The 27,908-nt window shown below is 35.4% G+C and overlaps 1 protein-coding gene across 7 annotated transcripts in view; it reads left to right on the forward strand.

The window, feature by feature from the left end:
• The window catches only part of LOC137657723 (dual specificity calcium/calmodulin-dependent 3',5'-cyclic nucleotide phosphodiesterase 1A-like), a 330,354-nt gene that overhangs the window by 294,062 nt on the left and 8,384 nt on the right, over positions 1-27,908 (forward strand). For all 7 annotated transcript variants that reach the window (XM_068392161.1, XM_068392165.1, XM_068392164.1 and 4 more), the window contains 5 exons: positions 6,025-6,168; positions 12,299-12,407; positions 13,748-13,864; positions 14,549-14,689; positions 27,532-27,701. In XM_068392161.1, the coding sequence (XP_068248262.1) occupies positions 6,025-6,168; positions 12,299-12,407; positions 13,748-13,864; positions 14,549-14,689; positions 27,532-27,701 (681 nt within the window). The remainder of the gene's footprint in view (positions 1-6,024; positions 6,169-12,298; positions 12,408-13,747; positions 13,865-14,548; positions 14,690-27,531; positions 27,702-27,908) is intronic.

Raw genomic sequence — 27,908 nt, forward strand, 5'->3', positions numbered from 1 at the left:
ATATATATATATATATATATATATATATATATATATATATATATATATATACACACATATATATTAATACATGATATAGAGAAAGTGTCTGGCTATATATAGCCAGACACTTGCTCTTTATTATATACGGGAGGTTATTATTATATTGTTGTTATTGTTGTTGTTGTTATTATTATTATTTAGTTAAATTAAACGATCGAGGTAACATTCTAAACTTTGAAAAGGTTCAGCTCAAAAGAACAAAACACCGTAACCATGGATATTATTATCTAAGCTACAACCCTACAAGCAGGATGCTATAACCCCAAAGGCTCCAGCAGGGAAAAGCAGTATAACCATTTTATTGTAATTGAAAATCAATTGAACATCCAAGGTATGGAAAGCAACCTCTCATGCATCGCATAGAGAGTTCTCCCATGCGGCAGAACCAAATTAATTTTTCCGCAATCGTATGAAAATGCGTATAGCCCCATACGTCATACCAAGGTCCTTGCCTCATACGGGTGGTTTGGGAGGACGATTTTGAGGTTCTCGTGTATTTTCGAGTCGCTGGTTTCCTATACGAAGTGAAAGGCTCCATATAAAAAGGAAGGAATAAAATGGAGGGAGGGAAAATCGGGTTGGGGAAGTCCCACTTGCTTCTCTCCAGAGCAAAATACACTTCTATTGACGGACGGATCAAGTTGAGGACGGATGAAATGCTTCTTCGAATGGTATTAAGATTACCGATGATGATTTTGATGCTGAGAGAGAGAGAGAGAGAGAGAGAGAGAGAGAGAGAGAGAGAGAGAGAGAGATTCTAAATTTAGAAATAGAAATATCTAGCATTCAAAGTCAGCTGTGCATGTTGTACATCCTATCGCTCCCAAGCGGTAAGCTGCTTTTCGTTACACGCAAAGCTCGCTGGTCATTCAATATATATATATATATATATATATATAATATATATATATATATATATATATATATATATATATATATATATATATATATATGTGTGTGTGTGTGTGTGTGTGTGTGTGTGTGTGTATATATATAGCAGTAAGGAAACAAACGGTATTTTACGTGAACATATAGACTTGTCTTATAACCGAAAGCTAACTGAAATAAGTAGAAAATACACTTTTGGATTATCAAATTCAGTCAGGTGGAATTGAGATGATCTAGCACTGGAAATGGGATAGGAACAAAGCTTGTAAAGGATCATAATATAGTCAAGTTTTCGTTGTAATTATTTTAAATATATACCCATATATATATATATATATATATATATATATATATATATATATATATATATATATAATATATATATATATATATATATATATATAATTACCTGTGTTGGTGTGTATAAGACTATAGTGTTGTGGTGGCTGAGTTGAAACGTTCTTGACATAGGATGGGAGTTCATGCTCCGCTCACACCTTGATAGTTTTAATTGGTATCCACAACCTTACTGTCCTCGTAAGCTATGGAAGGAAGCATATTAATCTTTCTGCTGGTTCAACATCAACCTTTGCCTAGTGCTGGCCTAGGTGGGTAAAGACTTTGACCCTCTTCCTTCCTGGGTCTGTTTGTTTGTGTGGGAATAGGGTTGTGTGAAACCCCTTTAGGTAATTTAGGTTTCTAGGTTACTTACTATAATGGGTTTCTTTGTTACATTATTGAAGTTGTTACAACAAAGAGCAAACTGAAAGCATTTGCAGGCAAAGCTTTCAAGATGATTCATTTTACTATATTTGTAGACACACACACACACACACACACATATATATATATATATATATATATATATATATATATATATATATATATATATATATATATAACCTGCATACATACACGTGTACAGTATATATGTGTGTATATATATATATATATATATATATATATATATATATATATATATATATATATAACATACATACATACACGCGTACAGTATATATGTATGTATTCATACATCTTTGTATGTGTATATATATATATATATATATATATATATATATATATATATATATATATATCAGTAAGTAATGATAAGTAAGCGTTTATAGTCTATGATGGGAAAAGAATGATTAACAATGAGAAAGATAATTGTGCTTGACAATTCAATTGCAAAATTAAGGAGATTGAGAAAGGCATGGCATCATAATCTGAGTAATTCCAGGAACGAATGGGGATTAGATAGCCACGTGCAGAAGGCAGCTTGATTACGGGAATGGCAGAATATTCACAAGTATACTTAGGGAAAGCTAGAATGTTGAGAAGGGGCAGATAAGGGATTATTACAAAGGGGATAGAGGAGGAAATTGATGCTCATATCGTAGAGTGGAGTAGATCATTATTTGGTTGAGGGCGAGATGAAAATGGATTTGGCTGTACATTGATGGTTAATAATGTATATGTATTCAAATTATAATGGCCCATAATGTAAGGACGTTTAATGAAAATAGACTAGAGTTCAGGACACACACTGTTAAAAAGACCGTAATTTTAATCGGAAATCCTTCGTAAGAATATACTGTTCTCAGCCGTATTTCAGTAAAATACAGGCTACCGTAATTTTACCACAGTTTGTTATTACATTTTACGGGTTGGTGACCGTAATGTCACTCCTTTACGTCAATATTTCCGTTTTTTAAAACGGTAAGTGCCTGGTAACAATTATTCCATGATTTTTACCGTATTTTTACGGCAAATTTTTAACAGTGCAAGAGAGTCGATTATCATGCAAAACTCGTTGATTGCTTTACAAGGAGACACAAGTTTTTGCTGGGATATGGTGGTATGGGGAGCAATTATAAAAGCATCGATGGTGAAATTATAATAGACTTGAATGAGAACAAAAGCATCAGATGGGAAGAAACTGGCTCCAAGATGTCGGATGAGGACGATTGCTACCAAAGGAAAACCTAGACTAATCGAAACTCAATTTGAGGACTGCTGCTTTATATTTAGTAGTCAGTGTAAGAAGATGTAGCTTGTAGGGTGTAAACCATGGCCCTCGATAAAATCGGGAACTCACTGTTTGAGCTTAACTATACAGTGACAAATACACACAGAAAAGATTTAGAAACCACAAAGTTGTGGAGAGAGAGAGAGAGAGAGAGAGAGAGAGAGAGAGAGTGGGCGTTAGGTAGGTAAGGTCATATGAGGTCAGAGTCACTATTAAGAAGATGTAGCTTGTAGGGTGTAAACCATGGCCCTCGATAAGATGGGGAATTAACTGTTTGAGGTTAACTGTACAGTGACAAATACACACAGAAAAGGTTTAGAAACCACAAAGTTTTTGAAGAGAGAGAGAGAGAGAGAGAGAGAGAGAGAGAGAGAGAGAGTGGGCGTTAGGTAGGTAAGGTCATATGAGGTCAGAGTCACTATTAAGAAGATGTAGCTTGTAGGGTGTAAACCATGGCCCTCGATAAAATCGGAAAGTCACTGTTTGAGCTTAACTCTACAGTGACAAATACACACAGAAAAGGTTTAGAAACCACCAAGTTTTTGAAGACAGAGAGAGAGAGAGAGAGAGAGAGAGAGAGAGAGAGTGGGCGTTAGGTAGGTAAGGTCATATGAGGTCAGAGTCACTATTAAGAAGATGTAGCTTGTAGGGTGTAAACCATGGCCCTCGATAAAATCGGAAAGTCACTGTTTGAGCTTAACTCTACAGTGACAAATACACACAGAAAAGGTTAGAAACCACCAAGTTTTTGAAGACAGAGAGAGAGAGAGAGAGAGAGAGAGAGAGAGAGAGTGGGCGTTAGGTAGGTAAGGTCATATGAGGTCAGAGTCACTATTAAGAAGATGTAGCTTGTAGGGTGTAAACCATGGCCCTCGATAAAATCGGAAAGTCACTGTTTGAGCTTAACTCTACAGTGACAAATACACACAGAAAAGGTTTAGAAACCACCAAGTTTTTGAAGACAGAGAGAGAGAGAGAGAGAGAGAGAGAGAGAGAGAGAGAGTGGGCGTTAGGTAGGTAAGGTCATATGAGGTCAGAGTCACTATTAAGAAGATGTAGCTTGTAGGGTGTAAACCATGGCCCTCGATAAAATCGGAAAGTCACTGTTTGAGCTTAACTCTACAGTGACAAATACACACAGAAAAGGTTTAGAAACCACCAAGTTTTTGAAGACAGAGAGAGAGAGAGAGAGAGAGAGAGAGAGAGAGAGAGAGAGTGGGCGTTAGGTAGGTAAGGTCATATGAGGTCAGAGTCACTATGAGGTGGTTAATTTCTTCCTGTTCAATTTTATTTAGATGGTGGGAAATACGTACAGAGAGAGAGAGAGAGAGAGAGAGAGAGAGAGAGAGAGAGTGGGCGTTAGGTAGGTAAGGTCATATGAGGTCAGAGTCACTATGAGGTGGTTAATTTCTTCCTGTTCAATTTTATTTAGATGGTGGGAAATACGTACAGAGAGAGAGAGAGAGCGAGAGAGAGAGAGAGAGAGAGAGAGAGAGAGAGAGTGGGCGTTAGGTAGGTAAGGTCATATGAGGTCAGAGTCACTATGAGGTGGTTAATTTCTTCCTGTTCAATTTTATTTAGATGGTGGGAAATACGTACAGAGAGAGAGAGAGAGAGAGAGAGAGAGAGAGAGAGAGAGAGAGAGTGGGCGTTAGGTAGGTAAGGTCATATGAGGTCAGAGTCACTATGAGGTGGTTAATTTCTTCCTGTTCAATTTTATTTAGATGGTGGGAAATACGTACAGAGAGAGAGAGAGAGAGAGAGAGAGAGAGAGAGAGAGAGAGAGAGAGAGAAGAGAGAGAGAGAGAGAGTGGGCGTTAGGTAGGTAAGGTCATATGAGGTCAGAGTCACTATGAGGTGGTTAATTTCTTCCTGTTCAATTTTATTTAGATGGTGGGAAATACGTACAGAGAGAGAGAGAGAGCGAGAGAGAGAGAGAGAGAGAGAGAGAGAGAGAGAGAGTGGGCGTTAGGTAGGTAAGGTCATATGAGGTCAGAGTCACTATGAGGTGGTTAATTTCTTCCTGTTCAATTTTATTTAGATGGTGGGAAATACGTACAGAGAGAGAGAGAGCGAGAGAGAGAGAGAGAGAGAGAGAGAGAGAGAGAGAGAGTGGGCGTTAGGTAGGTAAGGTCATATGAGGTCAGAGTCACTATGAGGTGGTTAATTTCTTCCTGTTCAATTTTATTTAGATGGTGGGAAATACGTACAGAGAGAGAGAGAGAGAGAGAGAGAGAGAGAGAGAGAGAGAGAGAGAGAGAGAGAGGAGAGGGGGGTTTCATATGATGTCAGAGTCACTATGAGGTGGTTAATTTCTTCCTGTTCAATTTTATTTAGATGGTGGGAAATACGTAGAGAGAGAGAGAGAGAGAGAGAGAGAGAGAGAGAGAGAGAGTGGGCGTTAGGTAGGTAAGGTCATATGAGGTCAGAGTCACTATGAGGTGGTTAATTTCTTCCTGTTCAATTTTATTTAGATGGTGGGGAATACGTGGAGCCATCCAATTATGAGCTCTGTGGCAAAGACATATGTAAACGAAACCTATGTCATATATGGAAGTGGTATAAAGGAAAAAAACTAATAATCCCTTTTAAATAAGACTGCAAACATTTCATAAGTTTATATACATACATACATACAAAGTATGTAGTTGTATATAGGTAAGTCTGGGCTTATAAACACGACACTATCATTGTTTAGAATTTCCCCAACCGAATACAGAGAGACAGAGTGAGAAGCGAGAAAAATTCAGTGTCGTAATCCCTTTTAAATAAGACTGCAAACATTTCATAAGTTTATATACATACATACATACATACATACAAACATACAAACAAAGTATGTAGTTGTACATAGGTAAGTCTGGGCTTATAAACACGACACTACCATTGTTTAGAATTTCCCCAACCGAATACAGAGAGACAGAGTGAGAAGCCAGTTAAGCGTGTCCACCCTCATGAAAAATTCAGTGCCGTCAATAATAACTGTTGATTACATTTTTATGCTTTCCTCTGAAAGGAGATCACTGCCTCGCGATGTTGTAACTGGATTCGTATTCCCACAGAAGGCAGGTCGGCGAAGAGGACGACGAACTCTCCGAGGTCGAACCCGACGCTGTTCCTCAAGAGGTGCGTGAGTGGTTGGCCTCCACCTTCACCAGGCAGCTCTCCACTGCCCGGAGGAGGACAGACGAGAAGCCGAAGTTCAGGTAAAGTTTTCCTTTTTCTTTGCAAGGTTTTTTATATTAGGTTCCATTCAGTTAATCCGAAAATTTGAACTTAGTCTTTAACTCAGGATGACATATGCTTTTAAAACAGAAAATGTAATTGAAAATATTATAGTTTTTATAAAATATCAAACTTAGTTCTTTTACGTAGAATCTCATTTTGTAAAATTACTTTTATGTAAAAATTTTTAGGTTTATGTCCGAAGTAAGATTTACGTTTTCATAAGATTTATCGTTGTAGTTAAAAATATTTCTCTCAAAATAAGATTCCTTCTTGGTAAGAGTTCTAATCCAGATTACTTCTAAGTAAGTATTCCAAGCTAGATAATATTTCCTGCTGAGTAAGAGCTTTAGGCAAGATTTCCTCTAGATAAGGTTTCTGATGAGATGATATTGCCTACTAGGCAGTAGTTCTAGATACGGTTTCCTCTTGATACGAGTTCTAGGCAAGTTTTCCTCTAGTTAAGCGTTTTAGGCACGATAATGTATCCTAGGTAAAAGTTCTAGACAAGATTTCCTCTAATTAGGAGTTCTAGGCAAGACTTCCTTTAGGTAAGAGTTCTAGGCAAGGTAATATTTCCTTATAGGCAAAAGTTCTAGGCAAGATTTCCTCCAGATGAAAGTTCTAGGCAAGATAATATTTCCTTCCAGGTAAAATTTCTTGGCAAGATTTCATCTAGGTAAGAGTTCTTGGCAAGAAAATATTTCCTTCTAGGTAAATGTTCTAGAAAAGATTTCGTCTAGTTAAGAGTTCTGGGCAAAATAACATTTCCTTCAAGGTAAAAGTTCTAGGCAAGATATCCTCTAGGTAAGAGTTCTAGGCAAGATATTTCCTTCCAGGCTAAAGTTCTAGTTAAGATTTCCTATAGGTGAGAGTTTAAGACAATATAACGTTTCCTACCAGGTAAAAGTTCTAGGCAAGATATCCTCTAGGTAAGAGTTCTAGGCAGGATATCCTCTAGGTAAGAGTTCTTGGCAAGAAAATATTTCCTTCTAGGTAAATGTTCTAGAAAAGATTTCCTCTAGTTAAGAGTTCTAGGCAAAATAACATTTTCTTCTAGGTAAAAGTTCTAGGCAAGATATCCTCTAGGTAAGAGTTCTAGGCAAGATATTTCCTTCCAGGCTAAAGTTCTAGTTAAGATTTCCTATAGGTGAGAGTTTAAGACAAGATAACGTTTCCTACCAGGTAAAAGTTCTAGGCAAGATTTCCTCTAGGTAAGAGTTCTAGGCAGGATATCCTCTAGGTAAGAGTTCTTGGCAAGAAAATATTTCCTTCTAGATAAATGTTCTAGACAAGATTTCTTCTAGTTAAGAGTTCTAGGCAAAATAACATTTTCTTCTAGGTAAAAGTTCTAGGCAAGATTACCTCTAGGTAAGAGTTCTAGGCAATATAAGATTTCCATTTAGGTAAGAGTTCTAGGCAAAATAAGATTTTCTTCTAAGTAAGATTTCTAGGCTAGATTTCCTCCAGATAAGAGTGCTATGCAATATTAGATTTCCTTCTAGGCAAGATAAACATTCCCTCTAGCTAAGAGTTCTAGACAAGATATTTCCTTTTAGGCAAAAGTTCTAGGCAAGATAAGATTTCCTTCTAGGTAAGAGTTCTAGACAAGATATTTCCTTTTAGGTAAAAGTTCTAGGCAAGATAAGATTTCCTTCTAGGTAAGAGTTATAAACAAGATTTCCTCTGGGTAAGATCTTATCTGTGTTAGATATGCTTCTGGATAAGGTAAGATTTCCTTTTAGTTAAGGTCACTTAGATACAATCTTCATTTAAGTAGGATCTGCTTTAAGTAAGGCCTCCTTTTGGGTGAGATTTCCTTTTTGGTAAGATCTATCCTTCTTCTTTTCTCTTTCTTTTCCTCGAGATTTCTAAAATTGAATTCAATTAGAATTTCTAAAATGTAATTCAATCAGTATTTCTAAAATTGAATTCAATTAGTATTTCTAAAATTGAATTCAATTAGAATTTCTAAAATTGAACGCAATTAGTATTTCTAAAATTGAACGCAATTAGTATTTCTAAAATTGAATTCAATTAGAATTTCTAAAATTGAATTCAATCAGTATTTCTAAAATTGAATTCAATTAGAATTTCTAAAATTGAATGCAATTAGAATTTCTAAAATTGAATTCAATTAGAATTTCTAAAATTGAATTCAATCAGTATTTCTAAAATTGAATTCAATTAGAATTTCTAAACTTGAATTCAATTAGAATTTCTAAAACTGAACGCAATTAGGATTTCTAAAATGGAATCCAACTAGGATATCTAGAATTTAATTCAATGAGGATTTCTAGAATATAATTCAGTTAGAGTTTCTAAAATTGAATTCAATTAGAATTTCTAAAACTGAACGCAATTAGTATGTCTAAAATTGAATTAAATTTTCATTTTTAAAATTGAATTCAATTAGAATTTTTAAAATTGATTTCAATTAGAATTTCTAAAATTGAATTCAGTTAGAATTTCTAAAATTGAATTCAATTAGAATTTCTAAAATTGAATTCAATTAGAATTTCTAAAATTGAACGCAATTAGGATTTCGAAACTTGATTTCAATTAGAATATAAAATTGAATTCAATTAAGATTTCTAAAATTGAATTCAATTAGAATTTCTAGAATTGAATTCAATTAGTATTTATAAAATTTGATTCAATTAGGATTTCTAAAATTGAACGCAATTAGGATTTCGAAACTTGAATTCAATTAGAATTTATAAAATTGAATTCAATTAAGATTTCTAAAATTGGATTCAATTAGAATTTCTAAAATTGAATTCAATTAGGATTTCTAAAATTTAATCAATTAGGCTTTCTAAAAATAATTCAATTAAAACGAATCAAACGTTGAAAACATAAGCAACGAAAGATTCCAACAGCCTTGACTTGAAGAAATAAAAGGGAAGTAAATAAATGAGTTGATAAAAAGAAATAGGTAGAGTTTTTATAAACTTCATTTGTAACTATAGTCATTTTTTTTTAGCCAGGCAGAATTGCACAGACTCGCAGCGGTGCCCTTTTAGCTCGATAAAGTTTCCTGATCGCTGATTGATTGGACAAGATAATTCTAACCAATCAGCGATCAGGTAACTTTTCCGAGCTAAAAGGGCACCGCTGTGAGTCGGTGCAAATGCCCCTCATTAAAAGAAATTGACTATAGATTATTTTTCCAAAATGGCTTGTGATGTTTGGAAAGAACTTAATGAGGAATATTGTAACTTATTAGAATGCAATCATTGTATAAAGGAATGACTTAGGAGAGAAGTTGTTATAATAAAGTAGCAGGATGAAATAAAATAAGAGGATAATTGGGAATTAAATCAATGATAATAAATCGTTTTGATTAAAGTAATATTAAAGTATATTCATCTATAGAAATTTGAGGAAATATTAAAGAAAATAAGTAAGTGGGTTTTAGTTATGATAAGAGAAGATTGACATCTGAATGAAATTTATATAGAATAATCCAAAACTGTGATAAATATAAGACTATTTTGATCTAATAGGTAGGAAATTGCTCAATTTAAAGACTAGAAATGTCTAGTAGAAATATATTTTATTCAAAATCAGCTTTAAGAATTAAAGGGAATCTAGATTATTGAAGAACCGTGAATAAATCATATGTTTTACCACAAATCAAAATTGGATTTAACAGGATATTTAATTAAGTCTTATGACTTATTTTTCATTTCTAAAAAATATATTTTATTCAAAATCAGGTTTAAGAATTAAAGGGAATCTAGATTATTGAAGAACCGTGAATAAATCATATGTTTTACCACAAATCAAAAGTTGATTTAACAGGCCATTTAATTAAGTCTTATGACTTATTTTTCATATCTAAAAAATATATTTTTATTCAAAATCAGGTTTAAGAATTAAAGGGAATCTAGATTATTGAAGAACCGTGAATAAATCATATGTTTTATCACAAATCAAAAAAGTTGATTTAACAGGCTATTTGATTAAGTCTTATGACTTATTTTTCATATCTAAAAAGTATATTTTATTCAAAATCAGGTTTAAGAATTAAAGGGAATCTAGATTATTGAAGAACCGTGAATAAATCATATGTTTTACCACAAATCAAAAGTTGATTTAACAGGCCATTTAATTAAGTCTTATGACTTATTTTTCATATCTAAAAAATATATTTTTATTCAAAATCAGGTTTAAGAATTAACGGGAATCTAAATTATTGAAGAACCGTGAATAAATCATATGTTTTATCACAAATCAAAAAAGTTGATTTAACAGGCTATTTGATTAAGTCTTATGACTTATTTTTCATATCTAAAAAGTATATTTTATTCAAAATCAGGTTTAAGAATTAAAGGGAATCTAGATTATTGAAGAACCGTGAATAAATCATATGTTTTACCACAAATCAAAAGTTGATTTAACAGGCCATTTAATTAAGTCTTATGACTTATTTTTCATATCTAAAAAATATATTTTTATTCAAAATCAGGTTTAAGAATTAACGGGAATCTAGATTATTGAAGAACCGTGAATAAATCATGTTTTACCACAAATCAGAAGTTTATTTAACAGGCCATTTAATTAAGTCTTATGACTTATTTTTCATATGTAAAAAATATATTTTTATTCAAAATCAGGTTTAAGAATTAAAGGGAATCTAGATTATTGAAGAACCGTGAATAAATCATATGTTTTACCACAAATCAAAAGTTGATTTAACAGGCCATTTAATCAAGTCTTATGACTTATTTTTCATATCTAAAAAATATATTTTTATTCAAAATCAGGTTTAAGAATTAAAGGGAATCTAGATTATTGAAGAACCGTGAATAAATCATGTTTTACCACAAATCAGAAGTTTATTTAACAGGCCATTTAATTAAGTCTTATGACTTATTTTTCATATCTAAAAAATATATTTTTATTCAAAATCAGGTTTAAGAATTAAAGGGAATCTAGATTATTGAAGAACCGTGAATAAATCATATGTTTTACCACAAATCAAAAGTTGATTTAACAGGCCATTTAATCAAGTCTTATGACTTATTTTTCATATCTAAAAAATATATTTTTATTCAAAATCAGGTTTAAGAATTAAAGGGAATCTAGATTATTGAAGAACCGTGAATAAATCATATGTTTTACCACAAATCAAAAGTTGATTTAACAGGCCATTTAATTAAGTCTTATGACTTATTTTTCATATCTAAAAAATATATTTTTATTCAAAATCAGGTTTAAGAATTAAAGGGAATCTAGATTATTGAAGAACCGTGAATAAATCATATGTTTTACCACAAATCAAAAGTTGATTTAACAGGCCATTTAATTAAGTCTTATGACTTATTTTTCATATCTAATCTCTTCTCGACTGGTAATAAATCATACTTGGCAACCCAGCATATTAGACTTATATCGAATCAGATTAAAAACTGATAATTGGCTAATCGAAAATATGAAGCAAAGAAAATCATCTTGAATCATGAAGTAGGATGGTTGATTTGGGTCGAATGAAGATTGAACCTTACCTTATTTGCCTTATTTTTTGTTTGGGTTCCCCCAGGTCCCTCAGTGTGAGGCACCTTAAAGAGGAAATACTTATGTCTCATTGAAGATCATCTGAAACTTGCTTTGATATGCAAGGTTTTTCTGATTTTCTGATAAATGTTCAGTCAAAATCTCAAGACTTCGAATAGATCCGATCTTAAGAATAAAAGAATAACAAGCGAGAATACATAATGAAAAATCTGATGATATTTTGGGGATTAATAACACTATCGAAAGCTTTATTGAGTTTAAATCTATGAATTTTGTAGGTATATCGAAAAGAATCAGACAGGGAAAATTATGTAATTCAGCAAGATTGAAAAATGTAGTATTATATAGTACAAGAAAACTATTTAAATCGTGTGATTTTCAGTGTTGGATAAGATATTGGATAACTCTCTCTCTCTCTCTCTCTCTCTCTCTCTCTCTCTCTCTCTCTCTCTCTCCGTGTTTTTAGAGTAGTTTACTAGCAATTGACTGGACACAAGAAACGTAGACTTTCAATTAAAAGGAATTAAAACTTTACAATACAGAAAGTCTACCACTGCAATCTTTATCCAACGCCCTTTATATCCACAGGTCTGTTGCCAATGCAATTCGCGCTGGCATATTCGTGGAGAGGATCTACAGAAGGCTTTCTTCTGCCACCTTTCTCCATCTGCCTCCGGAAGTCACCAAGATATTAAAGGTAGTGTATAACTCTCTCTCTCTCTCTCTCTCTCTCTCTCTCTCTCTCTCTCTCAAGACGGTAAACTAGTTCAAGAATAAGTTAGACAAGATCATAAGAACTCTAAATGCTTAAAGTAACTCGCTCTACCAAAGAGCAAATGGAGTCTCCGCGGATGGACTAAAAAGGTCTTTGAGATATCCAAAATCCTTGTAACACACACTCTCACTCTCTCTCTCTCTCTCTCTCTCTCTCTCTCTCTCTCTCTCTCTCAAGACGGTAAACGAGTTCAAGAATAAGTTAGACTGGATCATAAGAACTCTAAATGCTTAAAGTAAATCGCTCTACCAGAGTGCAAATGGAGTTTCCGCGGATGGACTAAAAAGGTCTTTGAGATATCCAAAATCCTTGTAACACACACACACACACTCACTCACTCTCTCTCTCTCTCTCTCTCTCTCTCTCTCTCTCTCTCTCTCAACACGGTAAACGAGTTCAAGAATAATTTAAACAAGATCATAAGAACTCTAATTATATAAAGTAAATCGCTCTACCAAATAGCAAATGGAGTCTCCGCAGATGAACTGAAAAGTCTTTGAGACATCAAAAATCCTTTTAACACTCTCTCTCTCTCTCTCTCTCTCTCTCTCTCTCTCTCTCTCTCTCTCAACACGGTAAACGAGTTCAAGAATAAGTTAGACTGGATCATAAGAACTCTAAATGCTTAAAGTAAATTGCTCTACCAGAGTGCAAATGGAGTTTCTGCGGATGGACTAAAAAGGTCTTTGAGATATCCAAAATCCTTGTAACACACACACACACACTCACTCACTCTCTCTCTCTCTCTCTCTCTCTCTCTCTCTCTCTCAACACGGTAAACGAGTTCAAGAATAAGTTAGACTGGATCATAAGAACTCTAAATGCTTAAAGTAAATCGCTCTACCAGAGTGCAAATGGAGTTTCCGCGGATGGACTAAAAAGGTCTTTGAGATATCCAAAATCCTTGTAACACACACACACACACACTCTCTCTCTCTCTCTCTCTCTCTCTCTCTCTCTCTCTCTCAACACGGTAAACGAGTTCAAGAATAATTTAAACAAGATCATAAGAACTCTAATTATATAAAGTAAATCGCTCTACCAAATAGCAAATGGAGTCTCCGCAGATGAACTGAAAAGTCTTTGAGACATCAAAAATCCTTTTAACACACTCTCTCTCTCCCTCTCTCTCTCTCTCTCTCTCTCTCTCTCTCTCTCTCTCGTTGAACCAGCATGTCGAGACGAGAACGCCCGAAATTGCCTTCGTCTCGGAGATGAGAAGAGAAAAGATGATTCTCACCACGGCGTCTTTCTTTTGACAGAGAGTTGACGACTGGGACTTCAACGTTTGGAGTTTGCATGAGGCCAGTACCAACACTCCACTCCGATGTCTTTCATATGAGTTACTTAATCGATATGGCTTGCTACATAAGTTTAAGGTTGGTTGTACTGTAGGCTGTGTTTTGTACGTGTTCATTTAAGTTACTTGTCTATATTGCTTTGCTATATAAAGCTTATTTAGGTCGATATGTAAGCTGCTGGGTAATTTAACAGTCTTAACCAAGTGTAAGATCTAGGCAATGTATGTTCTATAGCAATTTTGAAGTAGATAGACCTACAGAGCAAAAGGATGTCAATGATGAAAAAAAAAAAATAGTCTACCGTTTTGGGGTTATATTCAGTGTTATTAGTTGTGGACTTGAACATTTAAGCATTGTTTATGCTTAGAGAATCTGCTTAAGTATTTGGAGTATGTCTAGTTAGCCCCTGTAGGAACTTGTAAATTAGTGATGGCAACCTGTTCAAAGATTTGTTCATAATATTCAAATTATTTCTTAACCCAGGACATGCTCTGTAGTCTGGTTATCCTTGACGAAAAACATTTCAGTCAATTTATATCAAATTTGCTTGCATTATTTACAGATTATTTTCTTATCCATGTTCTGTGTTCGTCTGTATGTATTTTTCTATTTATATCTCACAGAATAGAATAGTATGATAGTTTTTTGTCCAATAGTTTGTATAGACTTCAGCTGTTACTAAATGTACATTAACAGTTCAATCTACTTCAGGCCTTCCTGCAGCACTGATATATCTGCTTACATCTGTACATTTATTTCCAGATGCCTCCGGCGACCCTTGAAACATTTTTGACCCAAGTAGAAAACGGATATCAAAAATTCAAGAATCCCTACCACAACAATGTCCACGCAGCGGACGTTCTCCAAACGATCCATTATATGTTATCACAGACTGGTCTAATGGTAAGCTTCCTTCCTTTAATTTCATGTTACACATACACCCAAATAGTCTGGCCTATTCTTCTGTTATTATTATTATTATTATTATTACTATCCAAGCTACAACCCTAGTTGGAAAAGCAAGATGCTATAAGCCCAGGGGCTCCAACAGGGAAAAATAGCCCAGTGAGGAAAGGAAATAAGGAAATAAATAAATGAAGAGAACAAATTAACAATAAATCATTCTAAAATAAGAAACGACGTCAAAACATAGACATGTCATATAATAAACTATCAACAACATCAAAAACAAATATGTCATAAATAAACTATAAAAAGACTGTCTGCCTGGTCAACAAAAAAGCATTTGCTCCAACTTTGAACTTTTGAAGTTCTACTGATTCAACCACCTGACATCACTGAGATTATCAAACAATTCTTCTTCGTGCAAGAGGTTAATTACTGCAAGATAATAGTTCAGTGGCTACTTTTCTAATGGTAAGGATAGAAGAGACTCTTTTGCTATGGTAATAGTCCCAGAACTGAGGGTGTTTTATTTATGTTTTCCAGGCCCAAAGATTTGAAAGTTGCTTCTGAACCAGAATTTTGTGACAGTCAAAAATTAATTCCTGACAAAAATCCGCTTGGGGGATTTTTTTTCAGAAAATGCATTTGAAGCAGGTTACCTTTGTGTTGATATAGTGGCATTTTTTCATGTGGAAGAATATGGGACTGCTACATAATATACAGATATTATGAGAGCATGCAATTTTTCAATTAGCTCGCGTAGATAACTGGAAATCATATTAAATTAGCTTTTATTTCTATATACAACACAATTATCAAAAGAAAATTACCGAATCAAATACAATTGACTTTATTTCTTCATGTAAAGAAAACGTTGCACTTTTACTATGAAAATAGTAATATTCTATCGGAAATATTCAAAATCAACCTAACTTTTATTTACAGGCTACAGAATTTGGAAGGGTGTGTGAGAGAAGGAAGTTGAGAGTTAATGTGGGTAAGAGTAAGGTTATGAGATGTACGAGAAGGGAAGGTGGTGCAAGGTTGAATGTCATGTGGAATGGAGAGTTACTTGAGGAGGTGGATCAGTTTAAGTACTTGGGGTCTGTTGTTGCAGCAAATGGTGGAGTGGAAGCAGATGTACGTCAGAGAGTCAATGAAGGTTGCAAAGTGTTGGGGGCAGTTAAGGGAGTAGTAAAAAATAGAGGGTTGGGCATGAATGTAAAGAGTTCTATATGAGAAAGTGATTGTACCAACTGTGATGTATGGATCGGAGTTGTGGGGAATGAAAGTGATGGAGAGACAGAAATTGAATGTGTTTGAGATGAAGTGTCTAAGGAGTATGGCTGGTGTATCTCGAGTAGATAGGGTCAGGAACGAAGTGGTGAGGGTGAGAACGAGTGTAAGAAATGAGTTAGCGGCTAGAGTGGATATGAATGTGTTGAGGTGGTTTGGCCATGTTGAGAGAATGGAGAATGGCTGTCTGCTAAAGAAGGTGATGAATGCAAGAGTTGATGGGAGAAGTACAAGAGGAAGGCCAAGGTTTGGGTGGATGGATGGTGTGAAGAAAGCTCTGGGTGATAGGAGGATAGATGTGAGAGAGGCAAGAGAGCGTGCCAGAAATAGGAATGAATGGCGAGCGATTGTGACGCAGTTCCGGTAGGCCCTGCTGCTTCCTCTGGTGCCTTAGATGACCGCGGAGGTAGCAGCAGTAGGGGACTCAGCAGTATGAAGCTTCATCTGTGGTGGAAATGTGGGAGGTTGGGCTGTGGCACCCTAGCAGTACCAGCTGAACTCGGCTGAGTCCCTGGTTAGGCTGGAGGAACGTAGAGAGTAGAGGTCCCCTTTTTCGTTTCGTTTCTTGTTGATGTCGGCTACCCCCCAAAATTGGGGGAAGTGCCTTTGGTATATGTATGTATGTATTATTTATTATAGTGGGAAAACCATTCAAACCCCTTCCAAATGATGTATTCAATGTTTGTATGTGGTAATTTTGTCCTAAACTAGAATTTGCATAATTTGATAAATTGAAATTCAGAGGTTTCTGTAAAATAGCAATGGACATGACGCATGAGCAGATTATCAATGCAGATGCATCCTCAAAGCAAACAGGGATAGCTTCCTTTAGTACATCAGAGTCTGGTCAGCACAGGTGGATGATCACCAGGTCTGCTCGGAGTGCTATCGGTGGGGATTTGTTGGAGAAAGTCGTCCTCAACATCAAGAATGATGTCCCCGAAACATTTAGCCCTGTTGTGTTAAGAAAGACAACAAGGACATGGCCCAAATCATCACAGGCTTAGTACAAACTATGAATCCTTTCCATATCGATTTACATTCCAACTTTTATTGTGTGTTAATTGTAAAGAAAGTAGACAAGGAAGTCAAGAATGATCTTCTAGGATCTCTTGAGAAAGGTGAAACATGGAAGCAAGACTTCACACAACCCTCATAGGTTCGAAAAACCAATTCCAAGAAAGAAGGTGAAAAAATTTCACCACTGCTGCTGTGAAAACTCAAGTCAAAGAAAAGTACCAAAAGTTTGTTGAGCTACGTGGTACACAGGATTTGTTTGTACATCTACTTTGCATCAGTATCATGCTTATGATAGACATGTCTAAAATTCTATCCTACCCCTTAACACCTGTATCTCTTCTATTGGCACATGTGGGTAGAACCATGAATAAAACCAAAACGTCAAAATTGCTGCACAAACCCCAGGAGACAAGCAAGAGTATTCTACTTACATCTACTGATGTCACTCTTGTTGGCACTATATTCTTCCTGTACTTACTATAAGATATCCCACCTACTTATGACAGAGTTGCCAAGATACTGCTACAACAGTTGCATTTTCTCTCATTCAAAGTGGATTTTGTACGGAACATATACAAATCACCATCCAAAAAGCAATCAAAATGTGTCAGACTTGGTCAGGATGAGATGGGTTTTTCAATAACTGGTCCCAGACCAGAAGAGACCCAAAGAGTGGTACCAATCATTAAGTTCTTCAGCATTCTTGACAGCATTTTTCAGATTTTTGTTTTCAGAGTGGCAAAACGAATCTAATGCAGATACTCTCGTTGGTCATGAAGTGTTTCTGGCTCTTGATACAACTTGCTACAAGTTCACAGATAGCAAAGTTGCATGTGAAGAAATCCATTACCTGCAATGTCAACACAAAGAAGCAGACATGCAGCTCATATTCTATTTGACAAAAGTGTAGAAATATCTCAAAACAACATTGTTGTCAAAAGCAATGACTCTGATGTCCTCGTTCTCCTTTTGTTCCATGTGGCACCCAGTGTGTGGCTAGATACTGGACTTTGCACCAACAACATGAGACGATACATCAATATCACAGTTTATTAGTGAACTGGACATATCTTTGATTGATGCTTTGCCTGCCTTTCATGCCTTCACTGGCTGTGACTATGGCCTCTCTCGTATATAAAGGTGAACAAAAGCTATTTGCACTGATGAAAAATTCTGACAATTTCTGCGATACATTTACCAAACTGGGTGATGACAACTACATAACCCAGGAAACACAGTTGACCATCAAATCATTTGTTAGTTTCATGTATGGAAAACCACGTGTCAAATATTGATAACACCAGTTTCGATTTGTTCCAACAGAACTATGCACCTCAAATGGACAAGGACTCATTCGATAGTATAAAGGGGATGAATCCAAGTAGTATGCCACCATGTTTCAAAGTACTGACCAGCAAAATCAAGATGACTAACTATGTTGCTGCCACTTGGGGAAAAAAAAAAAAAGATTTTCTACCAGTGCCCACATCTTGTAATCCAGAAGGAAATGGGTGGGAACAGTACGACGGATATTGTGTAATTAAATGGTACAACAGAGTCCAAGTTCCATGAAACAATGCTGAATGTCTTGATGCAGAGTTGGCTGATGTCGAGGAAGATGACTAGCAGATGACAAGCCCTGACCAGCCTGATTCAGATGACTTGGAAGATGACTACGAATAGCAGTGATTTAGCTCATTTACATTGACTTTGCAGACATTTTTCCATTTTATTTTTTAAACAGTAAATGTTGATATATATCATCAATATAGTTGTTCTTTTCCCATGTCTATACAAAATGCTCCAATCTCCAGACTGACTACACAGAGTTTTTATGGTCATCACACGAAGTTGAAAAGACTGCCATCGATACTAATGTGCTGTTATGAAATATTTTATGGAATCGTGTTTATGAACGAGAATATATGGCAGATTATTTTGAATTAGCAAATAATATATGCACATGTGGTTTTTTGGTGAATGAAGCCATGATAACTGTAACCGAATAAACACCATTCACAACCAGTGCTGTCATTTGTATATGATTTAAAATTTTGTAAATCGATGTATCAATTGGATTTAATACAGACTATGACAGAAATGCCTCAATAAAACATGATATATTGTATTTAATTCGGTAATTTTCTTTTGATGATAGTTTTGTATATGAAAATAAAGCTAGTTTGATATGCTTTACAGTGATCTACATGAGTTAATGGGTAAATTGCATGCTCTCATAATATCTGCATATTATGTAGTACCCCCACATTCTTGTACATGGAAAAATGTCACTATATCAACACAAAGGTAACCTGCTTCAAACGCGTTTTCTGAAAAATCACCCGAGCAGATTTTTAACAGAAATTGATTTTTTAATTTGTCAAAAAATTCTTGTTCAGAAGCAACTATCAAATCTTTTGGTCTCAAAACATGAATAAAACCCCCTCAGCTCTGGGACTATAAGCAGCTCTTCTAGGAGGACACTCCAAAATCAAACTATTGTTCTCTAGTCTTGGGTAGTGCCATAGCTTCTGTACCATGGCCTTCCACTGTCTTGGATTAGAGTTCTCCTGCTGGAAGGTATACTCTGGCATGCTCTTCTATCTTATTTCTCTTTTTCCTGTTTTTTTTTTAAGTTTTATAGTTTATATATGAAAGACCTAGTTTAATGTTGTTACTGTTCTTAGTATATTTGATTTTGATTGTTTATTACTTCTCTCGTATTTTTATGTTCTGGTTTCCTTTCCTCGCTGGGCTAGTTTTCCCTGTTGGAGCCCTTGGGCATAAGCATCTTGCTTTTCCTACTTGGATTATAGCATAGATTGTAATAATAATAATAATAATAATAATAATATCACACTGGTCTTGTGATATGTATCTAGCATATTATGGCTTCACAAACTGCTCTTACGGTAGTCTTTCTTTCCATTTGTTTTTGTTGGCCAAGTGCTTTGTTAAACTCAACAAGAAGATTATTTAGATTTTCTAATGCTCCTGCTCAGTACACAGGTTTCCCTTGCCATTCCTTCATTTTTAACTGCATAAATCAGTGTAATTCTTCCTTCAATTTATGTTTGATTAAGAATTATCTTATTTATTTAGTATAAGTATCTGCATCTTGTACTTTTATTATTGTCAGTACCAATAATCCATTGGCTCTTTGATCATAATGGAAGCTCCTCTCAACTTGAGTACTAGCCAAAACCAAGCCAAAGAAATACAAAGCTCCTCTCAACTTGAGTGCTATCCAAAACCAAGCCAAAGAAATGCCAAGCTCCTCTCAACTTGAGTGCTATCCAAAACCAAGCCAAAGAAATGCCAAGCTCCTCTCAACTTGAGTGCTATCCAAAACCAAGCCAAAGAAATGCCAAGCTCCTCTCAACTTGAGTGCTATCCAAAACCAAGCCAAAGAAATGCCAAGCTCCTCTCAACTTGAGTGCTATCCAAAACCAAGCCAAAGAAATGCCAAGCTCCTCTCAACTTGAGTGCTATCCAAAACCAAGCCAAAGAAATGCCAAGCTCCTCTCAACTTGAGTGCTATCCAAAACCAAGCCAAAGAAATGCCAAGCTCCTCTCAACTTGAGTGCTATCCAAAACCAAGCCAAAGAAATGCCAAGCTCCTCTCAACTTGAGTGCTATCCAAAACCAAGCCAAAGAAATGCCAAGCTCCTCTCAACTTGAGTGCTAGCCAAAACCAAGCCAAAGAAATGCCAAGCTCCTCTCAACTTGAGTGCTAGCCAAAACCAAGCCAAAGAAATGCCAAGCTCCTCTCAACTTGAGTGCTAGCCAAAACCAAGCCAAAGAAATGCCAAGCTCCTCTCAACTTGAGTGCTAGCCAAAACCAAGCCAAAGAAATGCCAAGCTCCTCTCAACTTGAGTGCTAGCCAAAACCAAGCCAAAGAAATGCCAAGCTCCTCTCAACTTGAGTGCTAGCCAAAACCAAGCCAAAGAAATGCCAAGCTCCTCTCAACTTGAGTGCTAGCCAAAACCAAGCCAAAGAAATGCCAAGCTCCTCTCAACTCGAGTGCTAGCCAAAACCAAGCAATAAGAAATACAAAGCTCCTCTCAACTCGAGTGCTAGCCAAAACCAAGCAATAAGAAATACAAAGCTCCTCTCAACTCGAGTGCTAGCCAAAACCAAGCAATAAGAAATACAAAGCTCCTCTCAACTCGAGTGCTAGCCAAAACCAAGCAATAAGAAATACAAAGCTCCTCTCAACTCGAGTGCTAGCCAAAACCAAGCAATAAGAAATACAAAGCTCCTCTCAACTCGAGTGCTAGCCAAAACCAAGCAATAAGAAATACAAAGCTCCTCTCAACTCGAGTGCTAGCCAAAACCAAGCAAAAGAAATACAAAGCTCCTCTCAACTTGAGTACTATCCAAAACCAACTTGAGTACTAGCCAAAACCAAGCAAAAGAAATACAAAGCTCCTCTCAACTCGAGTACTAGCCAAAACCAAGCAAAAGAAATACAAAGCTCCTCTCAACTTGAGTACTAGCCAAAACCAAGCAAAAGAAATACAAAGCTCCTCTCAACTTGAGTACTAGCCAAAACCAAGCAAAAGAAATACAAAGCTCCTCTCAACTTGAGTACTAGCCAAAACCAAGCAAAAGAAAAACAAAGCTCCTCTCAACTTGAGTACTAGCCAGAACCAAGCAATAAGAAATACAAAGCTCCTCTCAACTTGAGTACTAGCCAAAACCAAGCCAAAGAAATACAAAGCTCCTCTCAACTTGAGTACTAGCCAAAACCAAGCCAAAGAAATACAAAGCTCCTCTCAACTTGAGTGCTAGCCAAAACCAAGCCAAAGAAATACAAAGCTCCTCTCAACTTGAGTACTAGCCAAAACCAAGCAAAAGAAATACAAAGCTCCTCTCAACTTGAGTACTAGCCAAAACCAAGCAAAAGAAATACAAAGCTCCTCTCAACTTGAGTACTAGCCAGAACCAAGCCAAAGAAATACAAAGCTCCTCTCAACTTGAGTGCTAGCCAAAACCAAGCAAAAGAAATACAAAGCTCCTCTCAACTTGAGTACTAGCCAAAACCAAGCCAAAGAAATACAAAGCTCCTCTCAACTTGAGTACTAGCCAAAACCAAGCCAAAGAAATACAAAGCTCCTCTCAACTTGAGTGCTAGCCAAAACCAAGCAAAAGAAATACAAAGCTCCTCTCAACTTGAGTACTAGCCAAAACCAAGCCAAAGAAATACAAAGCTCCTCTCAACTTGAGTACTAGCCAGAACCAAGCCAAAGAAATACAAAGCTCCTCTCAACTTGAGTACTAGCCAGAACCAAGCCAAAGAAATACAAAGCTCCTCTCAACTTGAGTGCTAGCCAAAACCAAGCAAAAGAAATACAAAGCTCCTCTCAACTTGAGTACTAGCCAAAACCAAGCAAAATAAATACAAAGCTCCTCTCAACTTGAGTACTAGCCAAAACCAAGCCAAAGAAATACAAAGCTCCTCTCAACTTGAGTACTAGCCAAAACCAAGCCAAAGAAATACAAAGCTCCTCTCAACTTGAGTGCTAGCCAAAACCAAGCCAAAGAAATACAAAGCTCCTCTCAACTTGAGTGCTAGCCAAAACCAAGCCAAAGAAATACAAAGCTCCTCTCAACTTGAGTGCTAGCCAAAACCAAGCCAAAGAAATACAAAGCTCCTCTCAACTTGAGTACTAGCCAAAACCAAGCAAAAGAAATACAAAGCTCCTCTCAACTTGAGTACTAGGCAGAACCAAGCAATAAGAAATACAAAGCTCCTCTCAACTTGAGTACTAGCCAAAACCAAGCCAAAGAAATACAAAGCTCCTCTCAACTTGAGTACTAGCCAAAACCAAGCCAAAGAAATACAAAGCTCCTCTCAACTTGAGTGCTAGCCAAAACCAAGCAAAAGAAATACAAAGCTCCTCTCAACTTGAGTGCTAGCCAAAACCAAGCAAAAGAAATACAAAGCTCCTCTCAACTTGAGTACTAGCCAAAACCAAGCAAAAGAAATACAATAATAAATTCCATGTTGTCTTCGTTGTTGATAGTATTTTTCTATATATAATGATTATCACGATCACTGTCGTAATTGTAGGAAAGAAGACCAAGAGGAGCTAGGAAAAAAAAAAACTCCAAAGACATCCTTAAGCTACTCATTGCATGTGCTCCCAAGCACGCAGTCGTGAGGTCGGAATATTGACTGAATATCAAACACAGATTTGTGTTAAATGCTTGTTGATGACTGGGGAGTTTTCTTTCAACTTCTTTTTTTTTTAGTAGTGCTTAAATAACTTCCATCAACGTCATTGCTTTTCTTTTAAAAGGCTAAAAAAATGGCAAGATAACATATTGCATGTAACATGTAAAAATTATTTTACAAGAGAGGATATTAAAGATTAAAGAATCGTCCCTTATATATATATATATATATATATATATATATATATATATATATATATATATATATATATATATATATATATATATCTATATATGTATATATATATATATATATATATATATATATATATATATATATATAGAGAGAGAGAGAGAGAGAGAGATATATATATATATATATATATATATATATATATATATATATATATATATATATATATATATATATATATATAGATATATATAGATATATATATATATATATATATAGATATATATATATATATATATATATATATATATATATATATATATATATATATATATATATATATATATATATATATATATATATACTAGTCCATTGCAGAACATAGGCCTCAGACATGTCATTCCACTTGCTTCTATTTATGGTCTATCTTTGCCTGTCTACGCCCGCAAATTTCCTTAGTTCGTCGATCCAGCGTCTTCTCTTCCTCCCCATGCTTCTTTTGCAATCTCTAGGGGTCTGTTCTATTATTCTTAATGTCCATATATATAATTTTTATTATATGTTCTGCCCATGTCCATTTCCTTTTCTTACATTTAAGATATTCTCTACCTTAGTTTGTGCTCGTATCCATGTTGCTTATTTTCTGTCATTTGGTGTTAACCCCATCATTATTCCTTCCATAGCTCTTAGAGTGGTAACTACCTTATGCTTTTAGGCATTAGTAAGACTCTACGTTTCTATTAGATAAATTAATGCTGGTAGGACCTTCTGATTAAATATTTTATATATTACTGAGAGTAAACTTATTGGATGGTATTTTATCAGGTCTTTTGAGCCTCCCTTTTTGTGAATTGGTGTAATAATAAAGTTTTTCCAAGCTGTAGATATAGAGCATTCTTACAGACGTTTGGTGTAGAATTTTGCTAGGTTTGCTACTATGAAATCTCCTCCATCTCTTATTAAATTAACTGTTAGGCCATCTTATCTTGCTAATTTACCTCTTTTCGCGCATTTTAGTACTTTATTTACTTCTGCTGTTACTTTTGGTACTAGCGGAGGTGTTTCATTATTTATATTGGCAAAGTTGTTTCATATATCATTATTGTATAGCATTGTATAGAAATCTTCGGCAATTTTATCACCCCATCTCTTATGATGATATTTCCTTTTTCATCCTTTAGAGCAAATGTTTGAAGGCACTCTGTTCCAAGTCTTCTTTTCATCAATTAGATGTTTCTTCCTTTCTTAAGAGTTTCATCAATTTTGGTCTGATTGTGTTTACAAATGTCTTCGGTTTTTAGTTTGTTTATTGTTTTTATTAGTTCTACTAATTCTATTTCAATTCTGGGATTTTACCCTTATTTCCAGCCTTTTTTATTAGATTTTCTGGTGTTTTCTGATTGTTTTCATTGATCTTGTTTAGAAACTTTTCCACTCATCTCTAGTGCTGATTCCATTCCAAATTTTCTTAAATTACTGCTCATTTACTGTCTTCGCCTCCTCTTGGATAAAGAAAACCCTTGAGTTCAATTACTGTCTTTGCTTCCTCTTGGCAGAAAAGAAACCTTCAGCTCATGATTTTCTCGCCCTAGCGGCCCAAAGAAAATTCGGAGTTACGAAGGAGAGAATTGACTTTATAGAAGAGTACAAGTCCAAATCTACGGAACAACAATACTTGTCTTCCTGAAAAAAAGAAAATGGGTGGAATTTGTTAAAAGACATCAGCCCTCTTCCATTACTATGGACTTCCATATTTCCTTCTTTATTTCATTACACGAATGAACTTTTGCCTCTACAACTATTGCCTCATGTAAATTGGCCCTAACTAGACCTATCACTTAAGCTTTTGATATTGAAGTCAATAGCGAACCGTTCAATAATTGAAACCAAATGCTCCTCCCAAGATTATATCATGGCCATTGGATAAAGCCTTGCACTTAGCCTCCTCAATAAATAATGCCACTACCTCTTTGAGGGATCTTACTCAAAAGTCAATCTTTCTGCTTGCTATGACTTCTAGGGCTAGAGTTAGCGAAATCGTGGCACTTTCAAGGGATGATGGCCACTTCGAATTTTCGGAATCGAGGGAGGTAAATCTTTACCCAGATCCTGCATTCTTGGCAAAAAATTACCTTCCCACAAAATGTTTGGGCCTTAGAAAATCGCTTCACTAAGGGAGGATCCTTCTCTGTGCCCCATGGAATGCATTAAGGTCAACCTGTTAAAGAGTGGGACTTTTAAAAGAGGACAACTTTTTAAAAGGGAAACAACAGGATCTATTTTTTTTAAAAACAGCTCAGGACCAAACTCACCTATTTCATCAGAAGGGCCGACTCTCCATCATATCATAACCCCAGGAAAGTTGCCTCTTCCTTAATTTTTTCCAGTGCATGTTCTTTTGAAGGCTTACAAGCTTATACGGGATGGAAATCTTCGAGTCTTGTTCAAACATTACTTGCGTGAATTGGAAGAGATTAAACACTTTGTGGTGGCCACTGGCAGTGTGATTAGACCAGCTTCTTAAGTGTTGTGCATGGACTCTCCCAGAGTCCATATATATATATATATATATATATATATATATATATATATATATATATATATATATATATATATATATATATATATATATATATATATATATATATATATATATATATATATATATATATATATATATATATATATATATATATATATATATATATATATATATATATATTGGCAATGATTAAAGACTTCGGCTCTTTTTGCATTTCATTTATATGGACTCATTGTTCACAATAAATAGCAGTGTACCTTCATTTTTAACCCTTATTTTACAAACTTCAGTCTGATAGCTTACTGGGGACAAAGATTTTATTTACAGTGAAAGGGACTGTGCAATTAAATTTCTTTTCTCCTATGTGATTTACAATCAACTCACTTGTGTTCATAGCTTGGGACTACGTCCCAACTGCTATGTGGATGTGTAGACAAACCTTTTCCTGTCACACTACTTATCATGGGACTTTGTCCTTATACATTTAGTGAGAATTCTAGGCTCTCAAATAGGTTAAAAACTACATCTGGCTATAACTGAGAATATTAATTCTCTGGGACACTTCCATCAGGACGACATGGCTGAGCCCAACAAACGGATTTTGACATGGGAAAAATCTATTTTTTGCTGAGATAGCCATGTCATCCTGATGGACCTGCCTGTTACTTTTCATCCCCTCCCAATTCTCAGTGTGAGGCCCTGCGTCATGCAATGGCTGCTACTGGAATGGTGAACCAGCGATCGTGTTTCCAGAAACACACTGGGATTGGGAGTTGTAACGGCTCTCTCGCCCACATATCCAATCCTATCCCATATCTTTCGAGACAAGGTTAACTATATTCGGAGAAGGATAGCTGTGGCATGTTTTAAACATGTCCCTGTTGTATACACGATATCTCAGGATATTCACTCCAGGGGATAGAACCCTCTGATACTTCTTGGGTAAAATTCTCTGGTAAATCACTCTCAGATATATCCCAAGTAGAAAGCTGCCTTTGAGGATCTTCCATCAGGATGACATGGCTCGAGCCCCCCCCCCCCCCCCCCCCAAAAAAAAAATTACATATATATATATATATATATTCAAATAAGCCATATATATTTTTGATATATTAATGTCTGGATTCTCTTAACAACCTCGGGATCACAGACCCAGGCGAAATCTCACAAAGACAAGAGCTTGGCTCCGGCCGGGAATCGAACCCTGGTCGGCAAGCTTATATAGACAGTGACTTAACCCACTTGGCCACGAACAAAGGTTGTTAAGAGAATCCAGACATTAATATATCAAAAATATATATGGCTTATTTGAATATGAAAAACACGTAAAAATGTGCAAAATTTATCATATATATATATATATATATATATATATATATATATATATATATATATATATATATATATATATATATATATATTTATTGTAGTGAGTGTTGACATTTCTTATCATGAGATGGATATGTCTTTGTTGCAACAAGCAAAAAAAAAATATCCCAATTAATTTATTTCATGGTACAGTATGCTATGTTTCTTGATAATAGGATATATCCCTCCCTCTTCTATAAACATATCCCAAGCTCTGATTCATCCAAATCTATCAACAGAACTGGTTAAATGATATCGAAATCCTGGCCACGCTGATGGCAGCCATCATCCACGACTATGAACACACGGGAACCACCAATAACTTCCACGTCATGTCGGGATCGGAAACAGCCCTACTTTATAATGATCGGGCTGTGCTCGAAAACCATCATATCTGTGCTGCCTTCAGGTAAGTGGAAAATTTGTTTTTTAATTTTTTTTTTCATAATTTTCAGGAAGGTTTTTCTACATTTTTTTTTATTTCTTTGATAGGTCCCTGTTAATCATTTGAAAGTTTAGGTCTAGGGATACTATAGTAAAAGCATAATGACATGCTTGGTAAGAGTTTGCGAGATGCGAACATAGAAAAACTCACTTTCAGATTGTCGGTACTTAA

Source organism: Palaemon carinicauda, chromosome 18, assembly GCF_036898095.1.
Source record: "Palaemon carinicauda isolate YSFRI2023 chromosome 18, ASM3689809v2, whole genome shotgun sequence".
In the NCBI taxonomy this organism is placed as follows: Eukaryota; Metazoa; Arthropoda; class Malacostraca; order Decapoda; family Palaemonidae; genus Palaemon; species Palaemon carinicauda.